At 33.7% G+C, this 25109-nt stretch overlaps 1 protein-coding gene across 7 annotated transcripts in view; it reads right to left on the bottom strand.

Moving 5' to 3' along the window:
* Window positions 1-25109, bottom strand: part of STAG1 (STAG1 cohesin complex component) — a 371021-nt gene that overhangs the window by 62558 nt on the left and 283354 nt on the right. For all 7 annotated transcript variants that reach the window (XM_070238181.1, XM_023620972.2, XM_070238185.1 and 4 more), the window contains 6 exons: window positions 23626-23729; window positions 17425-17517; window positions 17232-17321; window positions 16869-17072; window positions 15650-15720; window positions 14227-14314 (listed from right to left, as the gene is read on the bottom strand). In XM_070238181.1, coding sequence (XP_070094282.1) covers window positions 14227-14314; window positions 15650-15720; window positions 16869-17072; window positions 17232-17321; window positions 17425-17517; window positions 23626-23729 — 650 coding nt within the window. The remainder of the gene's footprint in view (window positions 1-14226; window positions 14315-15649; window positions 15721-16868; window positions 17073-17231; window positions 17322-17424; window positions 17518-23625; window positions 23730-25109) is intronic.

Raw genomic sequence — 25109 nt, forward strand, 5'->3', positions numbered from 1 at the left:
ACTTGTCAAGCCATGCTGTGGTGGCATCCCAAAAACAAAATAGATGAAGACTGGCACAGACATTAACTCAGCAACAATCTTCCTCAAGCAAAAAGAGGAAGACTGGCAACAGATGTTGGCTCAGGGCCAGTTTTCCTTATCTTCTTCACACACACAACACAAAAAGCACAAACATCAAAGCAAAATCATAGTGATATAAAGTAAAAAGCAATTCTTTAATACAGAGAAAGATTCCTAAGTTCTACATGTGCTTTGGGAATGAAGGATCATTCAATGTGTTGTACTACCAGAAGACATACTATACTATTAAAAAGAAAAATCAACAGAAGATTAAAAAACTCAGGTAAAAAATTCAAACAGTAAAAGGTTAACTTCTGTAACTAAAAAATTAAGACTTCCCAAGAACTGGATTACATAGGAGGCTAACGCACATTAATCCTTGACAGTTCTGGACCCTGGGACATTACTGTCAAGCTTTCTTATAAATATCAAGTATCTAGAACAAGGAAGAGTATGAAGAAAAATATGACATGTCAATAATAAGCCCAACGTGGAATACTATATTCTTGTTCTGTAATTCAGTCATGAGTTACTTAACAATGGGAATACGTTCTCAGAAATGTATCCTTAGGCAATTTCACTGTTATGCAAACATCAAAGACAATACTGAAGAGGAATAAAATTTGCCATCCCAAAATGTGTTTCTTTAACATGAGGATTATTTTAGGCTGATTATTTTTAAGAAACAAAAGAGGGGCGGGCCCTGTGGCCAAGTGGTTAAGTTCGCACACTCCACTTTGACGGCCCAAAGTTTCGCCAGTTCATATCCTGGGCGTGGACATGGCACTGCTCATCAAGCCACGCTGAGCAGTGTCCCACATGTCACAACTAGAATGACCCACAACTAAAAATATACAACTGTGTACTGGGGGGCTCTGGGGAAAAAAGGAAAAATAAAATCTTTAAAAAAAAAAAAAAGAAACAAAAGACTCAGAAAAGTTTTCTTGTTACCTCCCTCTTAACTGCCAAAAAGAATTCACATTAAAAAATCTGTCTTGGGAAGTGAGCTATCATCTTAGTGTAACATCATCTCACTAGGTGGTAGGCAGAGAGGAACCTAAAAAATCTTGTTTGTTGGGCTCCCCTCTGTATTCTATGTTTCCGTGCAGCCAAACAAACACTTGTTTTCCAAACGGTGGTTCCTTTTCACTTACCTATGAATTGCCTTCCTTCCCTTTGAAGTCCCTGACTCTCCCTGCTCCCAACACCTTTTGTCTTTGGCTGAGGATGGTATTTAAGATGAGAGCTTAGGCCATTTTGGCAAGTCACTCAGTTTTCCTGGGTTTCCCCCATGCATATGTGTTATTAAACTTTTGTTCGTTTTTCTCCTGTAACCTGTCTCATGTCAATTTAATTCTTAGGCCAGCCAGAAGAACCTAGAAAGGTAGAGGATAATTTCTTCCTCCCTTCCCAGTACTTACACAAATCTAGATGGTATAGCCTACTACACACCTAGGCTCTACAGTACTAATCTTATGGGACCAACATCATATATGTGGTCCATTGTTCACTGAAACGTCGTTATGCGGTACATGACTGTATCTCTTTATACCGCTCTCCAAAAGGAGATGTGGTGTATAGTAGAAAACACAATGGACCAGGAGTTCACATCACACAACCTCAGGCCTGCTCTTAAACAGTTCATGTGCACTAGCCTTTTCTCCTCAAAAACATCAAAAAAGATCTTGCCACTTCCCACATTAGTGACCTGCTGAAAATGAACAATTTCTGCTATTGGCCTCGAAATTCTAGAGTAACACAGGCAAACAGCTGTGAAAACAACCCATACAACATCTAAACCATTAAGAAACAATACCATAATACTTCGTGGAGACAGGACTATGGTCCATGTAAAAGACTGGAAGTGAGGAACATCCATAATTTCAAGATAAGAATACTCACTTAGACATATTCAAAGGGAAATGAATGATTCAGGCAAATAGATTCCAAAGACTTAAATATAAAAAATAAGACTATTCAAATACAAGGAAAAAAAGAACTGAACATTTAAGTGACTTGGAAATGTGTGGAAAAGCTTTCTAAGACAGACATCAAAGAGAAAAAATATAACAGAAAACAACTGATAATTTTGATTATATAAAAATGAAAAACACTTATATACTAGACAACATAATACATATATAATTAAAATTCCTACTGGTAATTATTGCAACAAATGACATAAGGTTAAGAACATTAATACAGAAAAAAACCTTATAAATTAAAATGAAGCTAGAGATCTGCTGTACAACATCGTGCTTCTAGTTAATCCTGTATCGTACACTTAAAAATTTAAGGGAGTAGATCTCATGTCATGTGCTTTTTACTACAACAACAAAACAATGAAACTAATACAACAAAAAGATGGGGAAACATAAAGAATGGTAATTTTACATAAGTATATAAATAATCAGATATATACATATGTATGAAAATGTAAAATAGCAACCATTTGAAAAAAATAACACTTACAAAATGTTCACTAGCTGAACTCTGTTTCCCAAACAGATGTTTACCCAGTATCTAAGTCTTCTGTTAGACACAGGCGCTTAAAAACAAATATATTCTCTGACCTCAAAGAAGAATCTAAAGGGAAGACAACTAAGTATCAACTATAACAATTTAATAAGTGGTCTGATAAAGTATACACCAACAGGGTCAGATGATGAGGGGCAAAAAAGGGAGAGATTCACATCTTAGCCAGGAAGGAAGAGTGATAATGACTAGGAAAAATTTTTTAGAGAAACAAAAACCTATACCAAATCTTAAAGAAAGATGTAAGACAATCTGGCAACAAAGGGACAATATAATAGAAAGAAGGGGAATTTCAAAGAATGCTTCACTGACAAACTGTTAACAGGTTGGTACAACTTAAGTGTAAGCATAAACTGAGGCTAGATCATCAGAAAGCAAATCTTAGAGGGCCTTATAGGAGGGTGACCATACTTCCTGGCTTATGCCTATGTCTTGGAGTAACGATTAATAACACTCCTTTCACTTTCAAAACAACATTTGTTTGGACAATAATATGGTCACCTTACCAAGAGAAAGATATCTGGCTGTTTTCCTAAAAATGCTAGGTGATACACAAAGAGATATTTGAACAGAAGAGTAACATGACCAGACCTTTAAAAATATCTCACTAGCAACAGTAAAGAGAGGTGACCCTATTTGTTCTTTGTTAGCTTTTTACAAGTAAAATTTGATACTTCAAAAATAGTTGTATTATAAAGCATAATAATAAAATTAACCTATGAACAGAGTATCCAATTTAAGAACTAGTGTGATACCAACAACTTTTTATCTACTTATGAGCTCTTCCCCTATTTCTTAGGGTTGGTAAATCCTTCCACTACATTTCATGTCTATCACGCCCTGGCTCTTAAAAAAACCCACAATTTTTATCACATACATCATATGCACATATCATTAGATGATGCACTATTTAATTTTGCTAGTTTTGAGCTTTTCAAAAATAATATAAAACTGTATGTAGTCTTTTGAAAGAGCAGATGTAAGTCACTCTAGCCATGCCTCTGAGGGACCTATGAAGATTTTTAAAAATATGAATTTTGGGCTAGCCCTGGTTGCCTGGGTTTGGCTCCCGGGCAAAGACCTACACCACTAGTCAGTGGCCATGCTGTGATAGTGGCTCACATACAAAATATAGGAAGATTAGCAACAGATGTTAGTTCAGGGAGAATCTTCTTCAGCAAAAACAAACAAACAAAACACCAAATTTTCATACTCCACCCCTGAAGATTGAGTCAATAGCAATAATTTAACCACAAAAGCCTCTGAATAGCCAAAGCAACCCTGAGAAAAAAGAACAAAGCTGGAGGCATCACACTCCCTGATTTCAAACTGTATTACTAAGCTATAGTAATCAAAACAGCATGGTACTGGCATAAAAACATACACATGGATCAATGGAACCGAACAGAGAGGCCGGAATAAACTCAAGCATTTATGGTCAATTAATTTAGGTTAAAGGAGCCAAGAATAGACAAATGGGGAAAGGACAGCCTCTTCAATAAATGGTTGGGATAACTGGATAGCCACATTCACAAGAATAAAACCGGACTACTATCTTACACCATCCACAAAAGTTAACTCAAAATGAATTAAACTTGAATGTAAGACCTGAAACCATAAAACTCCTAGAAGAAACATAGGCAGTAAGCTCCTTGACTGGTGATGATTTTTTGGATTTCACATCAAAAGCAAGGGCAACAAAAGCAAATATAAACAAGTGGGGCTACATCAAACTAAAAAGCATTTGCACAGCAAAGAAAATCATCAACGAATGAAAAGGCAGCCTATGGAATGGGAGAAAATATTTGCAAATCATATATCTCATAAAAGGTTAATATCCAAAATATATAAAGAACGCATACAACTCAAGAGTAAAAAAACAAGCCAATTAAAAAATGGGCAGAGGACCTAAATAGACATTTTTTCACAGAAGACATTGAGATGGCCAACAGGTATGTGAAAATATGCTCAACATCAGGGAAACGCAAATCAAAACCACAATGAAATATCATCTCACATCTGTCAGAATGGCTATCATCAACATGACAAGAGATAACAAATGCTGGTGAGGATGAGGAGAAAAGAGAACCCCGGTGCACTGTTGATGGGAATGTAAATTGGTGCAGCCACTATAAAAAACAGTATGGAGGTTCTGCAAAAAGTTAAAAATAGAACTACCATATGATCCAGCAATTCTACCTCTGGATATTTATCTGAAAAAAATGAAAACACTAACTTGAAAAGATACATGCACCTCTATGTTCACCACAGTATTATTTACAATAGCCGAGATACGGAAACAATCCAAATGTTCATCAATGAATAAATGGATAAAGAAAATGTGGTATATAAATACAATGGAATATTATTCAGCTATTAAAAAGAACGAAATTGTGCCATTTGTGACAACATGGATGGATCTTGAGAACATCATACTTAGCGAAATAACTCAGCTGGAGAAAGACAAATACTATATCATCTCACTTATATGTGGAATCTAAAAAATAAAAACCCCAACAAACGAAACTCAGAGATACCGAGAATAGACTGGTGGTTGCTGAAAGCGCGGGATGGGGGTTGGGCAAAATGAGTGAAGGGAGACAAAAAGTACAAACTTCCAGTTTAAAGTAAATAAGTCATGGGGATGTAATGTACAGCATGATGATATAGTTAATAATATCGTATGGCATGTTTGAAAGATGCTCAGAGAGCAGATCTTAAAAGTTCTCATTACAAGAAAAAAATAATCTGTAATCATGTAATGTTATGGATGTCAACTAGACTTACTGTGGTGATCACTTCGCAACATATACAAATATCGAAGCATCATGCTGTACACCTGAAACTAATATAACGTATGTGCATTATAAAAAATAAAAACTAAAAAAAAATTTAACAACTTTTTTTACAGTTTATTTTAATTTAAGTGATTTTTGCAATCATTATATAACTTTCGGCTTTGGCCAAGAGGACTGAGATATAAGAATAAAGACTCTATCAAATTTTCCTATGATACTTGGCTCTGAAATTTCCACCATGTTATAAATGCTTTCTTTTGCTCTTGTGGTCATGTTTTGGTCTGGGGCTTTCTAATCTCAAAATATACAGTGGCCAAGCTTTGAAATGGTCTTTATTAAGGATGAAAAATAATTACTCCTCTCTTTTTGTTCTTATCCTTTTCATTTACAAAATATTAAGATATAATTTATATATAAAGGGAAATGCACTGTTTTAATGTATAGTTCTGTGAGTTCTGACAAATGTATAGTCATGTAACCACCAAAATAATCAAGATATAGAACAATTCCATCATCCCTCAAACTCTCCCTTTTTGTAGTCAGCTCCTCACCACATCCTGGAAATCTGTTTTCTCTTCCTACAGTTCTGTCTTTTCCAGAATGTATAATGAAATTATACAGCACGCACTTTTGTGCATCTGGCTTCTGTGACTCTGTATGATCTGGCTATTGAGATTTATCCATGTTGTTGCCTTCATGTTCCATTTTATTGCTGAGAAGTATTCTATTATATGGATGGCAATACAATTTCTTTTCATACATTCACCAATTGATGGACATTTGAGTTGTTTGCAGTTTGGGGCAATTATGAGTATAGCTGCTAGAAACATTCAGGTATATAGCTTTTTATGTGAACTCAACTTTTCATTTTACTAGAATAAATACCCAGGAGAGTGATTACTAGGTCATATAAGTATATATTTAATTTAGTAGGAAACTGCCAACTGCTTTCCAAAATGGCTGTACTATTTTGCATTCCTACCAGCAAAGAGTTCCAACCCCTTCATAGAAGATTTGTAGTGGTATCTCATTGTGGTGAGAGAGCTCTATATTTATGGGTACGAGTTTGTTACCAGATATGTGATTTGCAAATACTTTGAAGTCTATTAGCTTGTCTTTTCAAATCTCTTAGTGTCTTTTAAGAGCAAAAGTGCTTAATTTTGATGAATGTCAATGTCTGAATTTTTTCTCTTATGGAGCATGCTTTTGGTGTTGTATCTAAGAAATCTTTGATTAATTAAAGGTCGCAAAGAATTTCTTATGTGTTCTTCTAGATGTTTTATAATTGCAGGGTTTACATTTAGGTCTATGGCCTATCTTGAGTTAATTTTTTGGATATGGTATGAAGTATGGATTGAGATTCATTTTTGTGTGTATGGATACCCAAATTTTTCAGTACTATTTGTTGAAAAGATTATCCTTTCTCCAAAGATCTGCCTTGGCACCTTTGTCAAAAATCAACTGACTATATATGCGTGGGTCTATTTCTGGATTCCCTATGCTGTTCTTTTGATCTATATGTCTATCCTTTATTCAGTACCACACTAAGTTACTGTTTATAGTCTTAAAATCAGGTAGTGTGAATCTTCTAAGTTAGTTTTTCTTTTTCAAAATTCTTTTTATTATTTTATTTCATTTGCCTTTCCATATAAATTTTAGAATCAAGTTCTCGGTTTCTACAAAAAGTTCTTTTCGGATTTTAACTGGAATTGTGTTGAATCTAATATCAGTTTGGGGAGAAATGACATTTTAACAATACTGAGTCTTCTAATTCACGAACATGATGCATCTTCCTTTATTAAGATATTTTTTGATGTCTTTCATTAGTGTTTTCAGTCCTCAGCATACAGACCTTGTATATATCTTGTTAGATTTATACCTAAGTATTTAACGTTTTTTTGTGCTATTATAAATAGAACATGTTTTTAAAATTTCAATTTCCAGTTGTTCATTACTAAACAACTAGCATTTAAATTTGAAAAGCAATAGATGTACATGGTAAAATATCCAACAGTACAACGGTGTACAATTCAAATTAAGTTTCTTGACCATTAGCTTTCCATTGAGAAGTCTACTGTTAACTATTTCTTATGTATCATCCCAGAAATAATCTGTCAACTAAAAGGTGTGTGTATATATAAATCTTCTTATCACTCTTTTCAATTTACATACTGTTCTGCTCCTTGACTTTTTCATTAAATTTCTTCTCACACAGAATGATATAGCATAAATACCAGCCTTATTATTTTTTATAGCTGCACAGCATTGTACAGAATAAAAACTATTCTACCCTATCTAACCATTTCTCTGTTGATGAACACTTAGATTATTTCAGGTTTTGAATTTTTATAAATAATGCTGTGATGAACATCTTTGTACCTACCTCCTTGTACACAAGTCCAATTTTATATCTGTAGTCTACATTCCTAGAACTACAAAAGCTCAGACAAAGGGTACATCCACTTTTAATTTTGACAGAGTTTGACAAATAACCTTCTAAAATACCAATTTATTGTTACAATGGTATTTGAAAATATGTCAGTATTAAAAAAAAAACACACAACTCCATAAGGTTTCCTGATATATACATACAGTTGAGAATTATGGAACAGAGCCTCGTTTGGAGAGAGGGTGAAGGTGAGGTTACTGAGACAAAACAGGCAGCTACTGCTGTGATTCACAAGAGAAAACAGGAGAGATTCAACTATGGAAATGGTAGTGGGACTGGAAAAGTGATGACAAGAAGAGATATCCAGAAAGTAGAATTTAAAAAAAGATCAAAAGTCTCTTGAGATTAAGAATTGCTTCTAATATACCCTTATTTCCTCAAACACATTTCTGGTCAATAATGACTATGTAGGTGGTGAAGTGGATGTGTATGTGGGTGGTGGTGAAATCTCAAAAAGTTTTGATGTGGCATGCCCAAGGAGTAGTCAGAAGTGGGTAAGTGAAATAATTTCTAAGCCAAGTTAAGGAAGTAAGCGTGTAGTCTTCTAAGGAGAGCATGACTTCACCAACCTGCTTCTAAAGAAAGCGTGACTCCATTATTTAAATAAGCCACAGTCCATCCAAAAGCAATAACCTGACTAAAGTTAAACTCAATCTCTATATTATGTTCAGTCTAAAGAAATGTTGATTTCCAGTTCATTATGACAGATTAAATACAAGCATCTAATCTCTCCTCACAACTTTCACTAAAACAATACCAAAGATGTTTGGAAAAAATACAAAAAAATAAAAGTTTGACGTGGGGCAGACAACAGAAGGCACGGGATAGCATAAACAATAGTAGCAGAAAATGTGAAGAGACACTGAAAAAAACTTAAAAGCTTGGTTTGAGTGGGTGTGCAATAGCTATGTGACCTTAGGCAAGTTATTTAGTATCTCTCTGTTTCAGTTTCATCATCATTAAAATTAGAATAATGATACATATTCCACAGGGTTGTTAAGAGGCTTAAACAAATATATACACGTAAAGACTTAACAAAGTACCAGGTACATAGTAAATGCAAAATGAAAGTTTTCTTAGAGGTCCAAAGTTAATGACATATGATTACATCTCCTCCTTTATGGGTTTAATCACACTGTTTTGTTATATAGCAAATATTTACAAAAATAATTTACAAATGTTCTTAATAGTTTTCAATTCTTAGAATAAACTCAGACAATTCTGCAAACTGTATATTAAAGCAGAAATTTATTATTTTATTTTTCTTAGATGTTATCTAAGACAAGGTTTAAACTTAGAACTATATCAACAGGAAACAGGCACAAAGCCACAACACGGGGTAAGGAGAATTTAAATATTTCTTGCCTTTATTTTACAAAAAAGTGTATGAAGAAATACTACAATATATTCTGAAGTGTGGGTTCTTTATAAGCTGATAATTATTGTGTTATATAATTGCAATAACTTTTAATACTTTTCAGAGGTTAAAAATTCATTAGCATAGGGGAAGGTGTAAACATATTCTGGAAGGCTGGAAAGTATTCTTGCACCAGAAGAATAAAAGTACTCAAAAAAGTATCTAAAGCACACAGCAAAAGGTTTGAAAGGAATTTCCTCTGGCGAAATCTGCAATAATTTGAGCACCAAAATAAATAAAAATTAGTATTCAATTTAAACCAGTTGAATAGGAATAAAATAGGAATCTAGGAGTCCATACTGACACTACATTTCTAAAAAATGAATGAATGAATAAGTAAATAAAGGGAAAGGGGAAAGTTCTTCCTTATAACAGAATACCAACAAATAAATATAAAGGACAGAATTAGAAAATCACCATTTAATTTACCATTTTGTGACCATGATAGTAAAAAATAAGTCAGGTAAGAATCATGAAGGGATGCTAAAATTCTTACGTCAAAGTTTGATAAGAAACAGGACTATTTATGTAGGCTTAAAGAATCTTCTCACAGATTTATTATTAATTAAAAAAGAAAATGAAATATAGGCAAAACTTGGCAGACCCCACCTTACTAAAATAATTTAAGTTAATATCACCAATAGTGAACAAACTGACATCATGTGCCTCCTGATGTGATACACTGAAGACAGAGTATCATTTATGTAGCATTCTTGCCACGAATGCATAATCTGAATCTAAATATGTAGATCAGACAAAACTAAATTGAGAACATTCTATAGAGTAACTGGTCTGTACTCTTCAAAATGTCACTATCATGAAAGACAAAGGCTCAGAAACCATTCCAGATTAAAGGAGACAAAAAAAGACATAACTAAAATGCAATGTGCTATTATGGCTTGTATCCTGGGCTGGGGAAAACTGCTATAAAGAATATTATTAATATATGCTTTATACATACACACAAAGAGGGAGGGAGGGAAGTCGGGGAGAGGGAAGGAGAGAAAGAGAGAGCAAGAAAGTTTTCTTTCTTTCTTTCTTTTTTGGGGGGCAGGAGGAGGAAATCAGCCCTGAGCTAACTACTGCCAATTCTCCTCTTTTTGCTGAGGAAGACTGGCCTTGAGCTAACATCCGTGCCCATCTTCCTCTACTTTATATGTGGGACACCTATCACAGCATGGCTTTTGCCAAGCGGTGCCATGTCTGCAGCCGGGATCCGAACCAGTGAACCCTGGGCCACCGAGAAGTGGAATGTGTGCACGTAACCGCTGTACCACCAGGCTGGCCCCACAAGAAAGCTTTCAAGTGTACAACTTGGAAAGTGTACAACTTGAAAGCTATTGATGATGAATCAGGTGAAGGGAATAAGAGAGTTCATTCTTCTATTATAACTTTTCTGTAATTTGACTTTAAAAATTATTATAAGAATAGGTAATAAAAAAAGAATAGTTAAATTCTTTTAAATTTTGGTCTTACATATATTCTAAACCTATAATAGCTAAAACAGTACCAGCATGAGAAAAGATAGATCACTGGAAGAAGGAAAAAAAAAAAAATTTAGTTAACTCTGAAGAGTAAGACTGGGAAACTTCTAGTTGAATTGGTTACCATGGAAAACAAATAGTCAAGCATATGGACAATACAGTTCCCCAACATAGCCAGACAGTAAATTTTAAGTTATTTTCAAAATGTTAAGTATAACTGAGGGTTAACAATAGCAAACATTTTGGTAGTTCTTTGATATCGTTGCTCTAAAAGGGTATTTTCTTTGGATGCTAATTCACAGTACAGAGTTGGAATCTAAAAAAGTGAGCTTTCATGATCCTATGAAGAAGTGGTTGAATATAGTTTTTAGATTTTCAATCCTGGGTATTTAAAGAGATGTTTCTAAGAGCTGCTAAATGTTAAATAATTCCTAACTGCTAAAACGAACAAGAGTACAATCTAGTAGTGATGCCCTCAAACTTCATACACATGATTAAAGTTTAAGAATATGTATCTAACACCAAAGCTATTGAGAAAGAAGAACAAAGCTGGAGGTGTCATACTCCCTAATTTCAAACCACACTACAAAGCTATAATAATCAAAACAGTATAGTACTGGCACAAAACAGACACACAGGTCAACAGAACAGAATAAGCAGTCCAGAAATAAACCCATGCTAATATGGTTAATTAACCTATGACAAATGAGGCAAGAATATACAATGGAAAAAGACAGTCTGTTTAATAAATGGTATTGGGAAAACTGGACAACTACATGCAAAAGAAAGAAACTGGACCATTTTTACCCCATATACAAAAATAAACTCAAAATGGATTACAGACTTAAATGTAAGACCTGAAACCATAAAACTTTCAGAAGAAAATATAGGCAGTAAGTTCTCTGATGTGGGTCTCAGCAATATTCTTTTAGATATGTCTCCTTAGGCATGGGCAACAAAAGCAAAAATAAAGTGGACTACGTCAAACAAAAAAGCTTCTGCACAGCAAAAAAAACCATCAACAAAATGAAAAGGCAACCTACTGAATGGGAGAAGATATTTGCAAATGATATATCTGATAACGGGTGGATATCCAAAACATATAATGAACTCATACAGCCTAAAAGCAAAAAACAATTCAATTCAAAACTGGTTAGAGGACTTAAATACACATTTTTCCAAAGAAGACATACAGATGGTCAACAGGTACATGAAAAGATGCTCAACATCACTAATCATCAGGGAAAGCCAAAACAAAACCACAATGAGATACCACTCCCCATCTGTTAGAATGGCTATTATCAAAAAGACAAGAGGTAAATGTTGGTGAGGATGTGGAGAAAAGGGAACCCCTGTGCACTGTTTTTGGGAATGTAAACTGGTACAACCAGTATGGAAAACAGTATGGAGGTTCCTCAAAAAATTAAAAATAGAACTACCATACGATCCAGCAATTCTGCTTCTGGGTATTTATCGAAAGAAAACAGAAACACTAATTTGAAGAAATACGTGCACTCATTTCATTGCAGCATTATTTACAATAGCTAAGATATGGAAGCAACCCAAGTATCCATCAATAGATGAATGGATAAAGAAGATGTGGTGTATACATATACAATGGAATATTACTCAGCCATTGTAAAGAATGAAGTCTTGCCATTTGCAACAACAGGGATGAACCTAGTGTATATTACACTAAGTGAAATGTCAGAAAGAGAAAGAAAAATATCATATGATTTCACTTTATGTGGAATCTAAAAAACAAAACAAACAGAACAGAAAGACTCACAGATAGAGAGAACAAACCAGTGGTTGCAAGAGGTGAGGGGAGTGAGGGGATGGGTGAAATAGGTGAAGTGGATCATGAGGTAAAAACTTCCAGTTATAAAATAAATAAGTCATGGGGATGTAATGCACAGCATAAGGAATATAGTTGAGACTATTGTAATAAGACTGTATGGTGACAGATGATAACTAGACTTAGCGTGATGATCATTTGGTAATGTATAAAAATATCAAATCACTATGTGTACATATGAAACTAATTAACATTGTATGTCAATTATACTTCAATGAAAAAATAAAAAAGAATGTGTGCCTAAGAAGTTAACAAAGTTAAAGCAAATGTCACATAAAAATGTCCTCTTATTCAAAGAAATTAAAATAAAATGGGGGTAAATAATACATATGCAGTGAAAATAAGTAACAGAAAACCAAAATAACCATAGATGACAACACTGTGAGATGGTCACAAGTCGGTTCTGACAATTATTGATGATATAGTGAATTAAAAAATTAATTTAGATATAGTTACAATCCCCAAATGAAACAGAGATGTGCTATTCTTATTCTCTTCTTGAGGAAAATGAGGAAACCAAAAAAGGAATATCTTAACTCTATTATTCTCTTTCAACTTTGAAGCACAGCTTGAGAATATCAGTAAATTATATGTAGGCTATTGAAAAGTTTGAGATGAAGAGAGGACGGAAGTTGAAGTCAGCAATAAACGAAGAAAAACAACAGGGTGAAATATTTAGCCTCTTTCCACAAATTACAATAAAAACACCTAACATAATCAGGGACATTTGATATTAAGGGTAGTTGTTACTTTAAGTAGAGATAAAAAAACATGAATAACATTTGGCAACTTGAAAGAATTAATCATAGCAATAATAAAGCACTGTTTCTGTGATTAACTTTTAATATGAAATTATAATTTTATCTGTTGAAATTCTTATTGCTTTAGTGAAATGAAGTGTCATCTAAGCATTCCATAAAATCAAATGGGAATGGATGAGATCACCGCTAAACACCACCTATACGTAACTTTGGGGTTGGTATTTTGGTCTATATGAATGAGTGTCTGCAGTATACAAAGAAATTCTTAACTCTTAACAACCGATTGTTACTGTTAATTAACAACTTAATTCTCATATAGAATTATGTTGGCTATTCTAAGTGTCTTCCAGACTAAAGAAAGTTTTTTGAATTTCTGCCCTTTCCACTCCAACTTATATAAGAATGCAAAAAGTTCTAAAATCTGCTAAAGGGTCCCAAGCTTATTTAACTATGGTTCTATTACAAAAGTTAAGTCATACCTAAGGCTTACTATTATCAATAGCTAGAATAGTGACTGAAATACAGCCATGATCAGAAATTTTCATTATAATGAATTAATGAAGTTTTAAAATTGCTACTGTAAGTAATTAATGGTATTTTTCCTAAAAGAGTCACAATGTTTACCTTAATATTAAATTTTTGAGATACACTATAGAAAAGGTTCTCTATTTTTTTCTGCTCAAACCTGAAGATGTAACACACCTATGAGTAACATTCAATCACTATGGCAATAATTCTCAAAGGAGGTGGCTTCATTAAAGAACTATCAACTACTTTCTAAGAAAGCCTTTTGATAATCCTATATGATCTCACAAAAGCTTAGCTTTCTAAAATGATATAGAAGGAATACCAATATACTCCTACCTGTTCTGGCATAGCTCCATGTTCAATTCCAGTCTTCAATAATCTGTAGCAATTACCAAACAGATCCCATTTTGTGAGATCATGAGCGCTAGAATAAATAAAAACGCATTAATTTTATTCTAGAGTGAAAGAAAATTTAAATTTGAGCTCAGTTTCAGTGGGTAGAAAAACAAAACAACTTCATTTTCTTATTAATTGAAAAAGATCCATAAAGGAAATGTTCAGTGTGGACAGAAGGAAGGAAAGAAAGAAGGAAGAAGGAAGAGAGGGAAGGAGTAAGAGGAAGGAGAAGGGGAGAGCCGAGAAGAGAGGGAGAAAAAAGGGCACAAGGTGATATTAGGAATTCATAAAAAGAAATCAGTAACAATAAAACTTCACACATTTAAGTGAATGTTGACCACATAGCCAACATAAGCTGATATTTCATAGATGAGTAACCTTTCTTTCTTTCTAGCACAGTAAAATAGATTTAAATAAATCCATTCACAATTTCAAAATATAAATACATGTGCTTTTTTTAAAAAGAGATTTGTATTCATAAGATAGGGATAAAGAAAGACAAAACCAGGAGAAAGAAAATATGGCAAAGATCAAAAACTTTAGTGTAGCTATTTCCATGGGCGGAGGACTTTTGAATGAAATAATGCTACCTTTTAAATTCTCATGAGTTCTACTACTAAAAATAGTACACCACTAGTTGTCAACTTTTATTTTCAAATGTCAAAATATTTTTGAAAGTAAGAGTTTGTTTCTCCATGAAATTCCAAACAATGTACTTATGCATAAAGAAAAGGCTTAGATTTTAGACACTGCTTTGAAATCGGAAGTATTCATTAATGAAAGGGCTACATCTAAGCATTCTTTTGACAACAAAGTTCTCTATTTTCCTTTCTTTATGGAGAAGATGAGCATGCCTCATTACAAGAAACATGAAAATACAATTTGAAAATACAACTTATTTCACTGATATGAGCCTTTTTTCCTTATTCAAATCCAACTGCTCTGTCTACACAGTAAGAATACAATAATAAACAAGAACAACTTAGAGAAAAAAGCTCATAGAAATAACTTTCATGACCTTCCCTCAAACTTTATTTCTTATTTAGTAAGATTTCTAAAAGCGATCAATTGAAAATTATACCTATAAAACTCTAGCTTATAATAAGCCCATTTAATAATAACAAACTTTTACAGTATACATTCATTATATAGAATGATAAATCTTATACTTTAAGTAACCAAATTATAATAAGAACCTATAATTTATCTGGAGAAAATCTGAATAATAGAGAAAAAACACCACAACATCTCAATATTTCTCCAAAATCTCCCATTGTTATACGGACGTTAAGCATTACACAGTCTGTTTTATGCTGGCTAATATATCTTATTGACTAAATCTACTTTAAATACAATGACATACTTGTGAAAAGAGGTTAACCGCTTTAACGTAGAAAGAACATTGTAAATATCATCATCGTCAGCTTCTTCTCCCTATAAGTAAAAAGTAGACATCGCCTCATTACCATAACTTTACTCATCCCCAAATTCACATGAAAGTATGCTAATATTTACTGTCCAAAAATTCTTTTTTAATTATAGAAATAGTACATATTCACTATTGGTAAAAAGGAAAATACAAATAAGCAAAAAACCAAAAAATGAAAAACTTCCATAATCCCAACACCCAGAGACAAATAATTTCTGCATTTTAAACAGTGTCATAAACATGACTTTGTACACTTTTATGATTAATATTTTAGGATAAATTTCTTGAAATTGCTGAGTAAAAGGGAATGTACTTTAAAGATTTTAATGGCTATTTCAAAGATTTTATTCATTGTCAGTTACTTTTGCAGCTTCAAAATCACAATGGAAAGTCAAAAGTGGTTAAAAAAAATCAAAAGTTATGGGGGGAGGGGGGAAGGGCAAAAGGGGTGATTAGGGTCACATGTGAGGGGATGCACTATAATTAGTGTTCGGGTGGTGAACATGATGTAATGTATACAGAATTCGAAATATGATGTACATCCGAAAAAAATAAAAATTTAAAAAAAAATCAAAAGTTAAGAAAAAGAAAATTAAAAATTGAAAGTAGGGAAAAATTGGTTACATGGATTAAAAAGAAAATCCTATCCGCCTGGCCATCAGAGCACAGAAAGCTGTGGGGGTTCTAGATTTCCTTATATAGATTGGAGGAAGAGGATAAGAGATAGGAATCATGGATAAAATTATTAAAATAACCAGTTGGAGATGCTTGCTGCTATCTTGGGCACAGCACGGGTAATCAGCCATGCCTTATAAGCACACAATTTTTATGTTCTGTTCATTAGTACATCATAATAATTCAGTAATATTAAAATGCAAATTAGGTCCCAAGAATAGAAAATGAAAAAATCAGTTAAGAAATGCCAGACCTTAAAAAGATTTTTCTTAAAAGAGAATAAAACAGATTTTTAAAATAAAGTTTAACCAAGACTGATCTTTACAGGATGAACGACTGCAACAGTGCTGCTAAGTTTTGAAAGAATTAGAGAATTCTACTAGATTTTGTTTTAAAATGGACACAATTTACACACTCAGCTACCTTGAATAATTATTAGCCAAAATAATTATATGTACATATTAAGTTTAAAACAGACCTCTTGCAATAGATCTTCCACAGAATGATTGAACCGATCTACAAACTCATCAATCAGCTGGCTTCGAGCTATGTCAACTCTGTTCTGGATGGTATACTCTTCACTGCATAAGATGCTATAGGTTTTACTGCAGGCTTCTAAAACATCTGATTCTACATGTTTCTCCACAACAAATTTAATCTGCTTTAATAAAGCATCCAGATGCTGAGGAAGGAAAAGAGAAAAACTATGATATTTAGATTAATAACAAAAAACAAAAGTAAGCATCTGTCAAATAATAAGCCTATATGATTACATGAAGTTAAAATAATTCAGTTAACAAACTGACTATAATAGCAGAATTTCAATTTCATAGTGTCTTACCTTTTCCATTCGACCTGTGCTATAAATTTCTAGATCAAAATACTGTGGGATTTGTAGCAAGTTTGCTACTTTCTCTGCATCTGCAGAATACTAGAAGGAGAAGCAAAGAAAAAAGAAGTAATTACTTTAATAATACAGTATAATAAGCAAACTCAGTGGCATATTATCACAAAAAATATAAATGAAACTATACCTTTGATAGCAACATAGGAAGTGTGATAATAAAATGCTCAGTCAATTTGTTTCTATCATCAATTTGAGTTTTCCTTTCTTTGGCAGTTAGCACCTAGAAATAAATTTAAATGGGCAAAGAAAAAGAGTGTCATGTACTAATTTATAAATCTAGAATGTTACATAGAAGGAAGTAGCAGTGGCAGATAATGTAACTGAGAATTTTAAGAGGAGCTTATCAAACTAATTACTAAAATAAATACATCTAATTTTATGCAAATTTCTAGTTAACATGCAGTATTACTTTAGTAAATAGCTGCTTATTTAGGAATCACTAAAGTTTAGATAAATTACTACTTATTTAGATTAAAGAAAAACAAATAAACACTTCTATAAAACCATAGTTACTAATATAAAAATACTGGAACCAATGGAGAAATAATTTTTCTAGAGTTTCAGTCTCAATATGTTAATAGTGATCTCCCCTATGTTAAACAATTTTCTAAAAATACATTAGAAAGTAATGCTTTTTTAATACTACGAGTGGCTAATAAATTTTCACTTATTTTCTAAGCATATACTAACAATATCCCTGGACTCACTTATATTTGATTCTCCTTGTAACCAAGCTCATAAACTGTTAGGCAATAATCAAGACAGAGGGGTATATCCTGTGGTCATTGAACAAATTCAAGCTGTTGATGCCCACTATCTTAGCCTGTATTCACCCACAGGTGCTTCCAAAAATAAAATATTAAAATGCAAGCTCAGTTAAGATAAGCATTTCCCCAAAGTATTCTGCATTTTGTTATTATCTTGAAGAAATTTACCATTCTAATGTTGAATGGTTTTATAAAAGAGAAACATTCCAAAATAAATTGCCACTTTATAAATATGAACCTCAATGTTTGAGACTATGTGAAAGAAGTAATAGGGCTTCCTACTTGATTCTTCTTCCAGGGGCTTTATCGTTTTTCAACCTCTTAAATATATAAAATAATCACTTTGGAATATCTACCAAGTATTGTGTTTAGTTCTGTACAAAACAATTAAAGGGATTACATATAAACTGGAGTACATATCTAGGAAGGTATTCACCATATTGAGAAGTCTTTAAATTCACCTGACAATGTATGAAAGGTCTAAGGATATTGATTTTAGGGAAACAGCTATCTTTGATTAAAGGATCATTGTGTCAGCCAGTCCATATACATGAACTCATTTTATCCTCATATTATCTCTGACAGGATAGCAAAAATGGCATAATATGAAGGGGGAATTTACCAATATCTAACAAAATTGTATACAAATTCTTCCTTTGACCCCACTTTTACGCCCACCAACACACCTGGCATAAGTATAAATGACACAAGATTATTCATTACACATTATTTCTAATAGCAAAAGCCTGGCAACAACCCAAAAGACTCTCAACAGTATATCCACATACTGCATACTATACAGCCATAAGAAAATGAAGATCTCCAAATAAAGTTACAGAGAGATAGCCAGGACATACTGTTAAATGAAAAAAGTAAGGTACAGAACACTGTATAAAGTATGTTACCTATTGTAGAAGATTGACAGGGAGGAGGATGGAGAATAAGAAGGCATATATCTGTATGTGTGAATGTATTTACCTATACTTGCAAAATAAAATACTGGAAAAATAAACCAGAAACAAATAAACATGGTCACTGGTAGGAATGGGGTATATAGAGAGGTATATTAGCAAGACTTCTCTGAATATATATTTTTACATGGTTTTGACTTTTTAACTATGTAAATGTTTTACGTATTTCCATAAAATAAAAATGGGAAAAAACATAAAATCAAAGAGAGAAAAATCCCGTTAAATTCAAGTCAGAGATACCAACATAAATGTGACTTCAATGTATATGTATATATAGAAATACACAGCTGTCAACTAAAAGTGCCTAGTAGAAATGATAACCAACGGACAATGAGTGCTCTTAGTGCCAAGATTTTGATCTTTAAATACTACTCTTTATTAAAAGTAATCAGGGATTGTTGGAGATTCCTGTGCTAGGGCAGTGTAAAACCAGCCAGCAAAATGACTTCCAATGACCTCTCCCTCCTAGTATTCATGCCTTATAGTCTCTTCCCACAACGAATAAGGCTGACATGTGTAACCAACAGGATATTGTAGAAATGATATTGTATGACTTTTGAGGGCAGGGTCATGCAGAAGTGTCCACCTTACTTTCTCTTGGATCACCCACTCTAGGAGAGGCCAGTAGCCATGTCATGAGAACATTCAAACAGTCCTAACTGAGAGTTCCACTGGTGAGCCTCTAAGGCCTCCTACCAACAATCAACACTATCTTGCTACTGATGTGAGTGAGCCATTATGGAAGTACTAAATTAACATCAAGCCTTCAGAGGCTGAGGCCCTGGCTAACACACTATCTGCAACCCTATGAGAGACCCTAAACTAAAAGAACAGCTAAAAGCCACTCCCAAGTTTTGACCCACAGAAAGTATGAGATAATGAACGCTTATTGTTTTAGGACTCTAAGTTTTGAAGTAATTTTTTACATAGCAATAGATAATGTAGGCAGTAAAAGTAGACAGTGAGTCTGGGGCATCTTGCTCTGAAAGAAAGCAAGAAAGTGCTCAAAAGATGATAAGACATGTCAAAAGAACAAGAAATTAGCCTGAAGAGGTTCTCAGTCAAAGTTGGAACAATACATATCTTTAAAACTTTTATTCTGGAAAATTTCAGAAACAGTCATTCTGTCGTCATTGTTTCAACAAATCCCCTAATTTTTCTTTTTCTGTAGCATTTTAAGGCAAATTCTTGGTATATCATTTCACCTATAAAAATTCAAGTATATGTCTCTAACAGACGTAGACTTAAGAATACTAGAACTTACCATCTCCAACAAAATTAAACAGCAATTCAGTAGTATCATTTCACTCCCACTCCATAGTTTTCTCAATCTCTGCTTTTTGGAGTCTTTCCTATATTCATATTTAATCTAACTTTTGTTTTTTTTGAGGAAGATGAGCCCTGAGCTAACATCTGCTGCCAATCCTTTTTTGTTTTTTCCTGAGGAAGACTGGCCCTGAGCTAATATCCATGCCCATCTTCCTCTACTTCATATGTGGGACACCTGCCACAGCATGGCTTGCCAAGCCATGCCATGTCCGCACCCGGGACCTGAACCGGCGAACCAAAGGCTGCTGAAGCAGAACGTGCACACTTAACTGCTGAACCACTGGGCCGGCTGCTTAATCTAATTTTTGATGTGGTTGAATTTATGTCAGCCATTTTACTGTTTGTTATCTGTATACTGTATGTCTTTTTTTGTTTGTTTCTCTGTTCCTCCTTTACTGCCTTCTTTGGCGTTAAACATTTTTTAGCATCTTATTATAATCTCTCTGTTGATTTTGTTTTCCTTTTTTAGGTATGAATGGTTGCTCTAGGGATTACAATATACTTCTTTAACTTATTACAATCAACTTCAGGATAATATTGAATTAATTACAGCAAAATACAGCAATTTTGTTCCAATACAGTTCCACTTTCTTTACGCGTCTTTGTGCAATTGTCACACATATCCAAATTATTGCTTTAAGTCATCTCATAGCTCTTTAAAGAAATTAAGAGAGGAAAATAAAAATATATAATATACACAGCCTTTTATATCCCTACACATTTACCATTTGTGGTACCCTTCATTCCTTCTTGTGGATCAGAGTTACCATCTGGTATTATTCTTTACAGCACGGAAAGACTTCTTTCAGTATTTCTCCTAAGGCAGGTCTTCTAGTAAGATGTCTCTCAACATTTGTTTAGCTGGGAATGTTTTTATTTCGCCTTCATATTTGAAAGATAATTTTACTGGATTTAGAGTTCTTGGTTGGCAATTTTGTTGCCTTTCAATGAGTATGTCATTCTACTGTCTTACGGCCTCCACTGTTTCTGATAAGAAGTCAACTGTTAATACAAAGCTGTTGTCCTGTACATGAGTTGTTTCTCTCTTGTTGCTTTCAAGATATTTTGTCTTTGGATTTTAACAGTGTGACTATCTGTGTCTAGAAGTGGAGGCTCTTGTGTCTGTCCTACTTGGGTTTTGTTAAGCTTCTTGAATCTGTGGATTAATGTTTCCCATCAAATTTGGGAAGTTCCTGGCAATTATTCAAATGTTTTTCCTTCTTCTCTCTTTCTCACTCCTTTCTTTTGGGGACTCCATTATACAGATTTGATGCACTTGATGCTTCACACATTTCTGAGGCTCTGTTCATTTTTCTTCAGTCTTTTTTCCTCTCTGTTCTTCAGACTGGATAATTTTTATTAATCTATCTTCACGTTCACTGTTTCTTTCTTCTTTCATCTCAAATCTGTTATTGAGCCCATCCAATAAATTTTAAATTTCTGTCACTGAACTTTTTGACTCTGGAATCTCCATTTGTTTTTTCATTATTGAGATTCAATATTTCTTGTTATCATATTTTCTTGTAATTCTTTGAACACATTTTCCCTTTTTTCTTTGAACACATCTATAAAAAGCGCTCTGAAGTCTTTGCTAAACCCAACAACTGGGCCTACTGAGAAGCCATTTCTATTGTCTGCTTTTTTCCCTGAGTGTGGTCATATTTTACTCTTTCTTCCCATGGCTGTAATTTTTTGGGACATTTTTGGATAATACATTACAGTAACTGTGGATTTTTTTTTTTTTTAAGATTTTCTTTTTTCCTTTTTCTCCCCAAAGCCCCCCCGGTACATAGTTGTATATTCTTCGTTGTGGGTCCTTCTAGTTGTGGTGTGTGGGACGCCACCTCAGCGTGGTTTTGATGAGCAGTGTCATGTCCGTGCCCAGGATTCGAACCAACGAAACACTGGGCTGCCTGCAGCGGAGCGCGTGAACTTAACCACTCGGTCACAGGGCCAGCCCCGTAACTATAGATTTTTAACTCACTTTTCTAAGTTTCATTAAATAAAAGAAGTAACCTTTAACTGCATAATCTGTATCTCCCATGTATGATGTGTTGCCTCTGCTTGAAATTCCTATTTTTATTTTTGTTCTTTAGTCTGTCTTCCTAGGAGTCTCTACTGTGTTTCAACAGATTACTAGTCAGCCAATGATTTGGGCTTAGGTTGTGCTCAAATACTTGAAATCTATAAGGCTTCTCCACTCTGAGATCTGATCTGTTTGTGGGGTAGAGTGCATATTCAAAGTTCAGCCAGTTCTTAAGTTTGGCTTGACTTTTATTTTCTGTCGGATTCTCTCAGGTATCCTAGTCAGCCAGGAATGTGTGGAAAGCTTACCTAATCTTATGGCTTTCTCATTTCCAGAATTTTTCAGTTAGATTCTTGGCTGGTCCACTGTTCTTACCAACTAGGACCACAACCTTTGAATATCATACCTGTGGGTTTTCCTTGGTTATTTCTACCAAGTTTACCATTTCCAGCTCACAAAGCCGTGGGATTTTGCCACTTGTCCCATATTGAGTCTATCCCCTCTGAGAACAAAGCTGCTGGTTTTTGCAGACAGTGCTACTCTGGTAAATCTACTTATCTCACCAATCAAGCTTATGGGGTATGTGTGTATTGTATCCTGAGACAAGAAGGCCATAGACTCCCACTGCTTCTACTTGAAGTTTTAGCTTTTTTCAAGAATAAACGCTTCTCCATTTGTTTTTTATCTTTGATGAATTTCCAGAGCCCTGATAAGGTTTTTGTTTTGTTTCGTTTTGCTTACGATTTTTCAAGTTTTATACTTGGTTCTTTTACAGAGAGGAATTGCCTACCTCGTCACATCACCAGAGCCAGTCTTTCCATCTGTGATTATCTCAATTCATCTTTAATCCAATAAGACCTGCATTATTAGCCCCACGTTACAGACAAGAGACAAAGAAAATAATCAACTATCCAAAGATTACATAGTTGCTAAATGGAAGAGCTTGCAAACTAGACAGTTTGCCTTCAGAGCCTTCTGCACTTTTAACAGATATGAATATGAACACTCTTAAAGTACTAGAACAGAAGCAGGTACAGGTGCTATGGAGGCATGGAAGAAAACTATTTTTGGAAGCTGAGCAGACAGGATATAAAGATGAAACATTACAGCATGTATCATTTACAAAAATATCATGTTTTTTAGGTATACATATACCAGTAAAATTTTCAAATATTTAAGACAGCTAGTTACATTAAAAGCCTTTTTGTAGACTTCTCTACAGTAATATAACTTACTCTCTTGCCAGTACCCCTTCCCACTGGAGGATGTGCCTCAGCAGCTTGACGAATTGTACAAACCATTAGCTCTATAAGAGCACTCTCTTGACGGTCAGACATTGCTAAGGTGAAACAAAACACATTCGTATGAGAAGATAGTTTTATAATAACAATGTATTAAAAATGAACACGATTATGAAAAATTGCAAACATATTCTGTTACTGATTAAAGACTGAAGTTAAACTCTGTATTTTGTTTTTTTCTTTTTTTAAGAACTAATACGTGCTTGCATAAGTCAAATAAGAAAGACACACACAAAGAAAAAGACGATAAACTGGTTTCTTCTAATACCTGCTCTTTTCTAATACCATACTTCCAAGCTAGGCATTGACAAAATTTTACTGTATTTCCTTCTACATCATTTCAAAGCTCATATGAGACATCTTTTTTTCTGTTTAAAAAAGATCATGCTATTTTTAAAAATTAACAGATTTTGAACATCTATCAAGTCACTACATACACTACACACAAGTCATACATATGAATAATTACCTTAAATAATTATAAAAATTTACATAATTTGTGTTCCACAACTTAGTCAACCTCCTACTAAAGTCCAAATTGTTTGCATATTTTTGAAACTATATATAACACAGCAATAAATATCATTAATACACATATATTTATGTAACTGACACTTTTATTTCTGTAAATTCCCAAGAGAAGGAGTAATGGGTCAAAGGTTAAAATCTTGATACTGACAAATCATAAGGTTATTTACTGCTGCAGCGAGCAGTTTGGGTCCAATGTTTAGGTCCTCATATCCCTGCCAGCACTGGTTGTTATAAATCCTTTTAATTTTTACAATCCAATTATTAAAAAATGGTATTTCATTGTTATTTTGCTCCTTCCTATCTACTAATTAGTGGAGTGTATTTTCTTGTTCATTTGTTTAGAATTTATTTCTGCTGATAGTATGAAGTATGGGCCTGTTTATTCCTGCCAGATGAACAGCCAGTTATGCCTCGACCATTGTCAAATAAACCAGCTGTCCTTGCTGAATTTAAATGTCATTTTTAAACATGTTTTAGGCTCTCATACTTAGATTTATGGTATTTCTAGATTCTTTTGGTTTCACTAATTTATTTGTCTATTTCTATCACAATGCCATACTGTCTTCATTATAGCTGCCTTATAATGTTATAATATACTTTAATATGAACTTAATTCAACTAATTTGAATATTTAGTTGAAGTTTCCCTTATCTAGTCCTTTTTCTAAAATTTTTCTAATTTCTGACGCTAATAAGCAAAGAATTTATTAAGCATTTTCTATGTACAAGGCACTGTTCTAAGTGTTTTATATGTATTAACTTTTTTTTATCATCAAAAAAATTCCAAGAGATAGGAACTAATATCTTCACACTTTATAGATGGGAAAAATGAACCACAGAGAGGTTAAATAATTTTTCAAAGCACTCAGCTAGTAGTAGAGACAAAAG

The sequence above is a fragment of the Equus caballus genome, chromosome 16, assembly GCF_041296265.1.
Source record: "Equus caballus isolate H_3958 breed thoroughbred chromosome 16, TB-T2T, whole genome shotgun sequence".
Taxonomy (NCBI): Eukaryota; Metazoa; Chordata; class Mammalia; order Perissodactyla; family Equidae; genus Equus; species Equus caballus.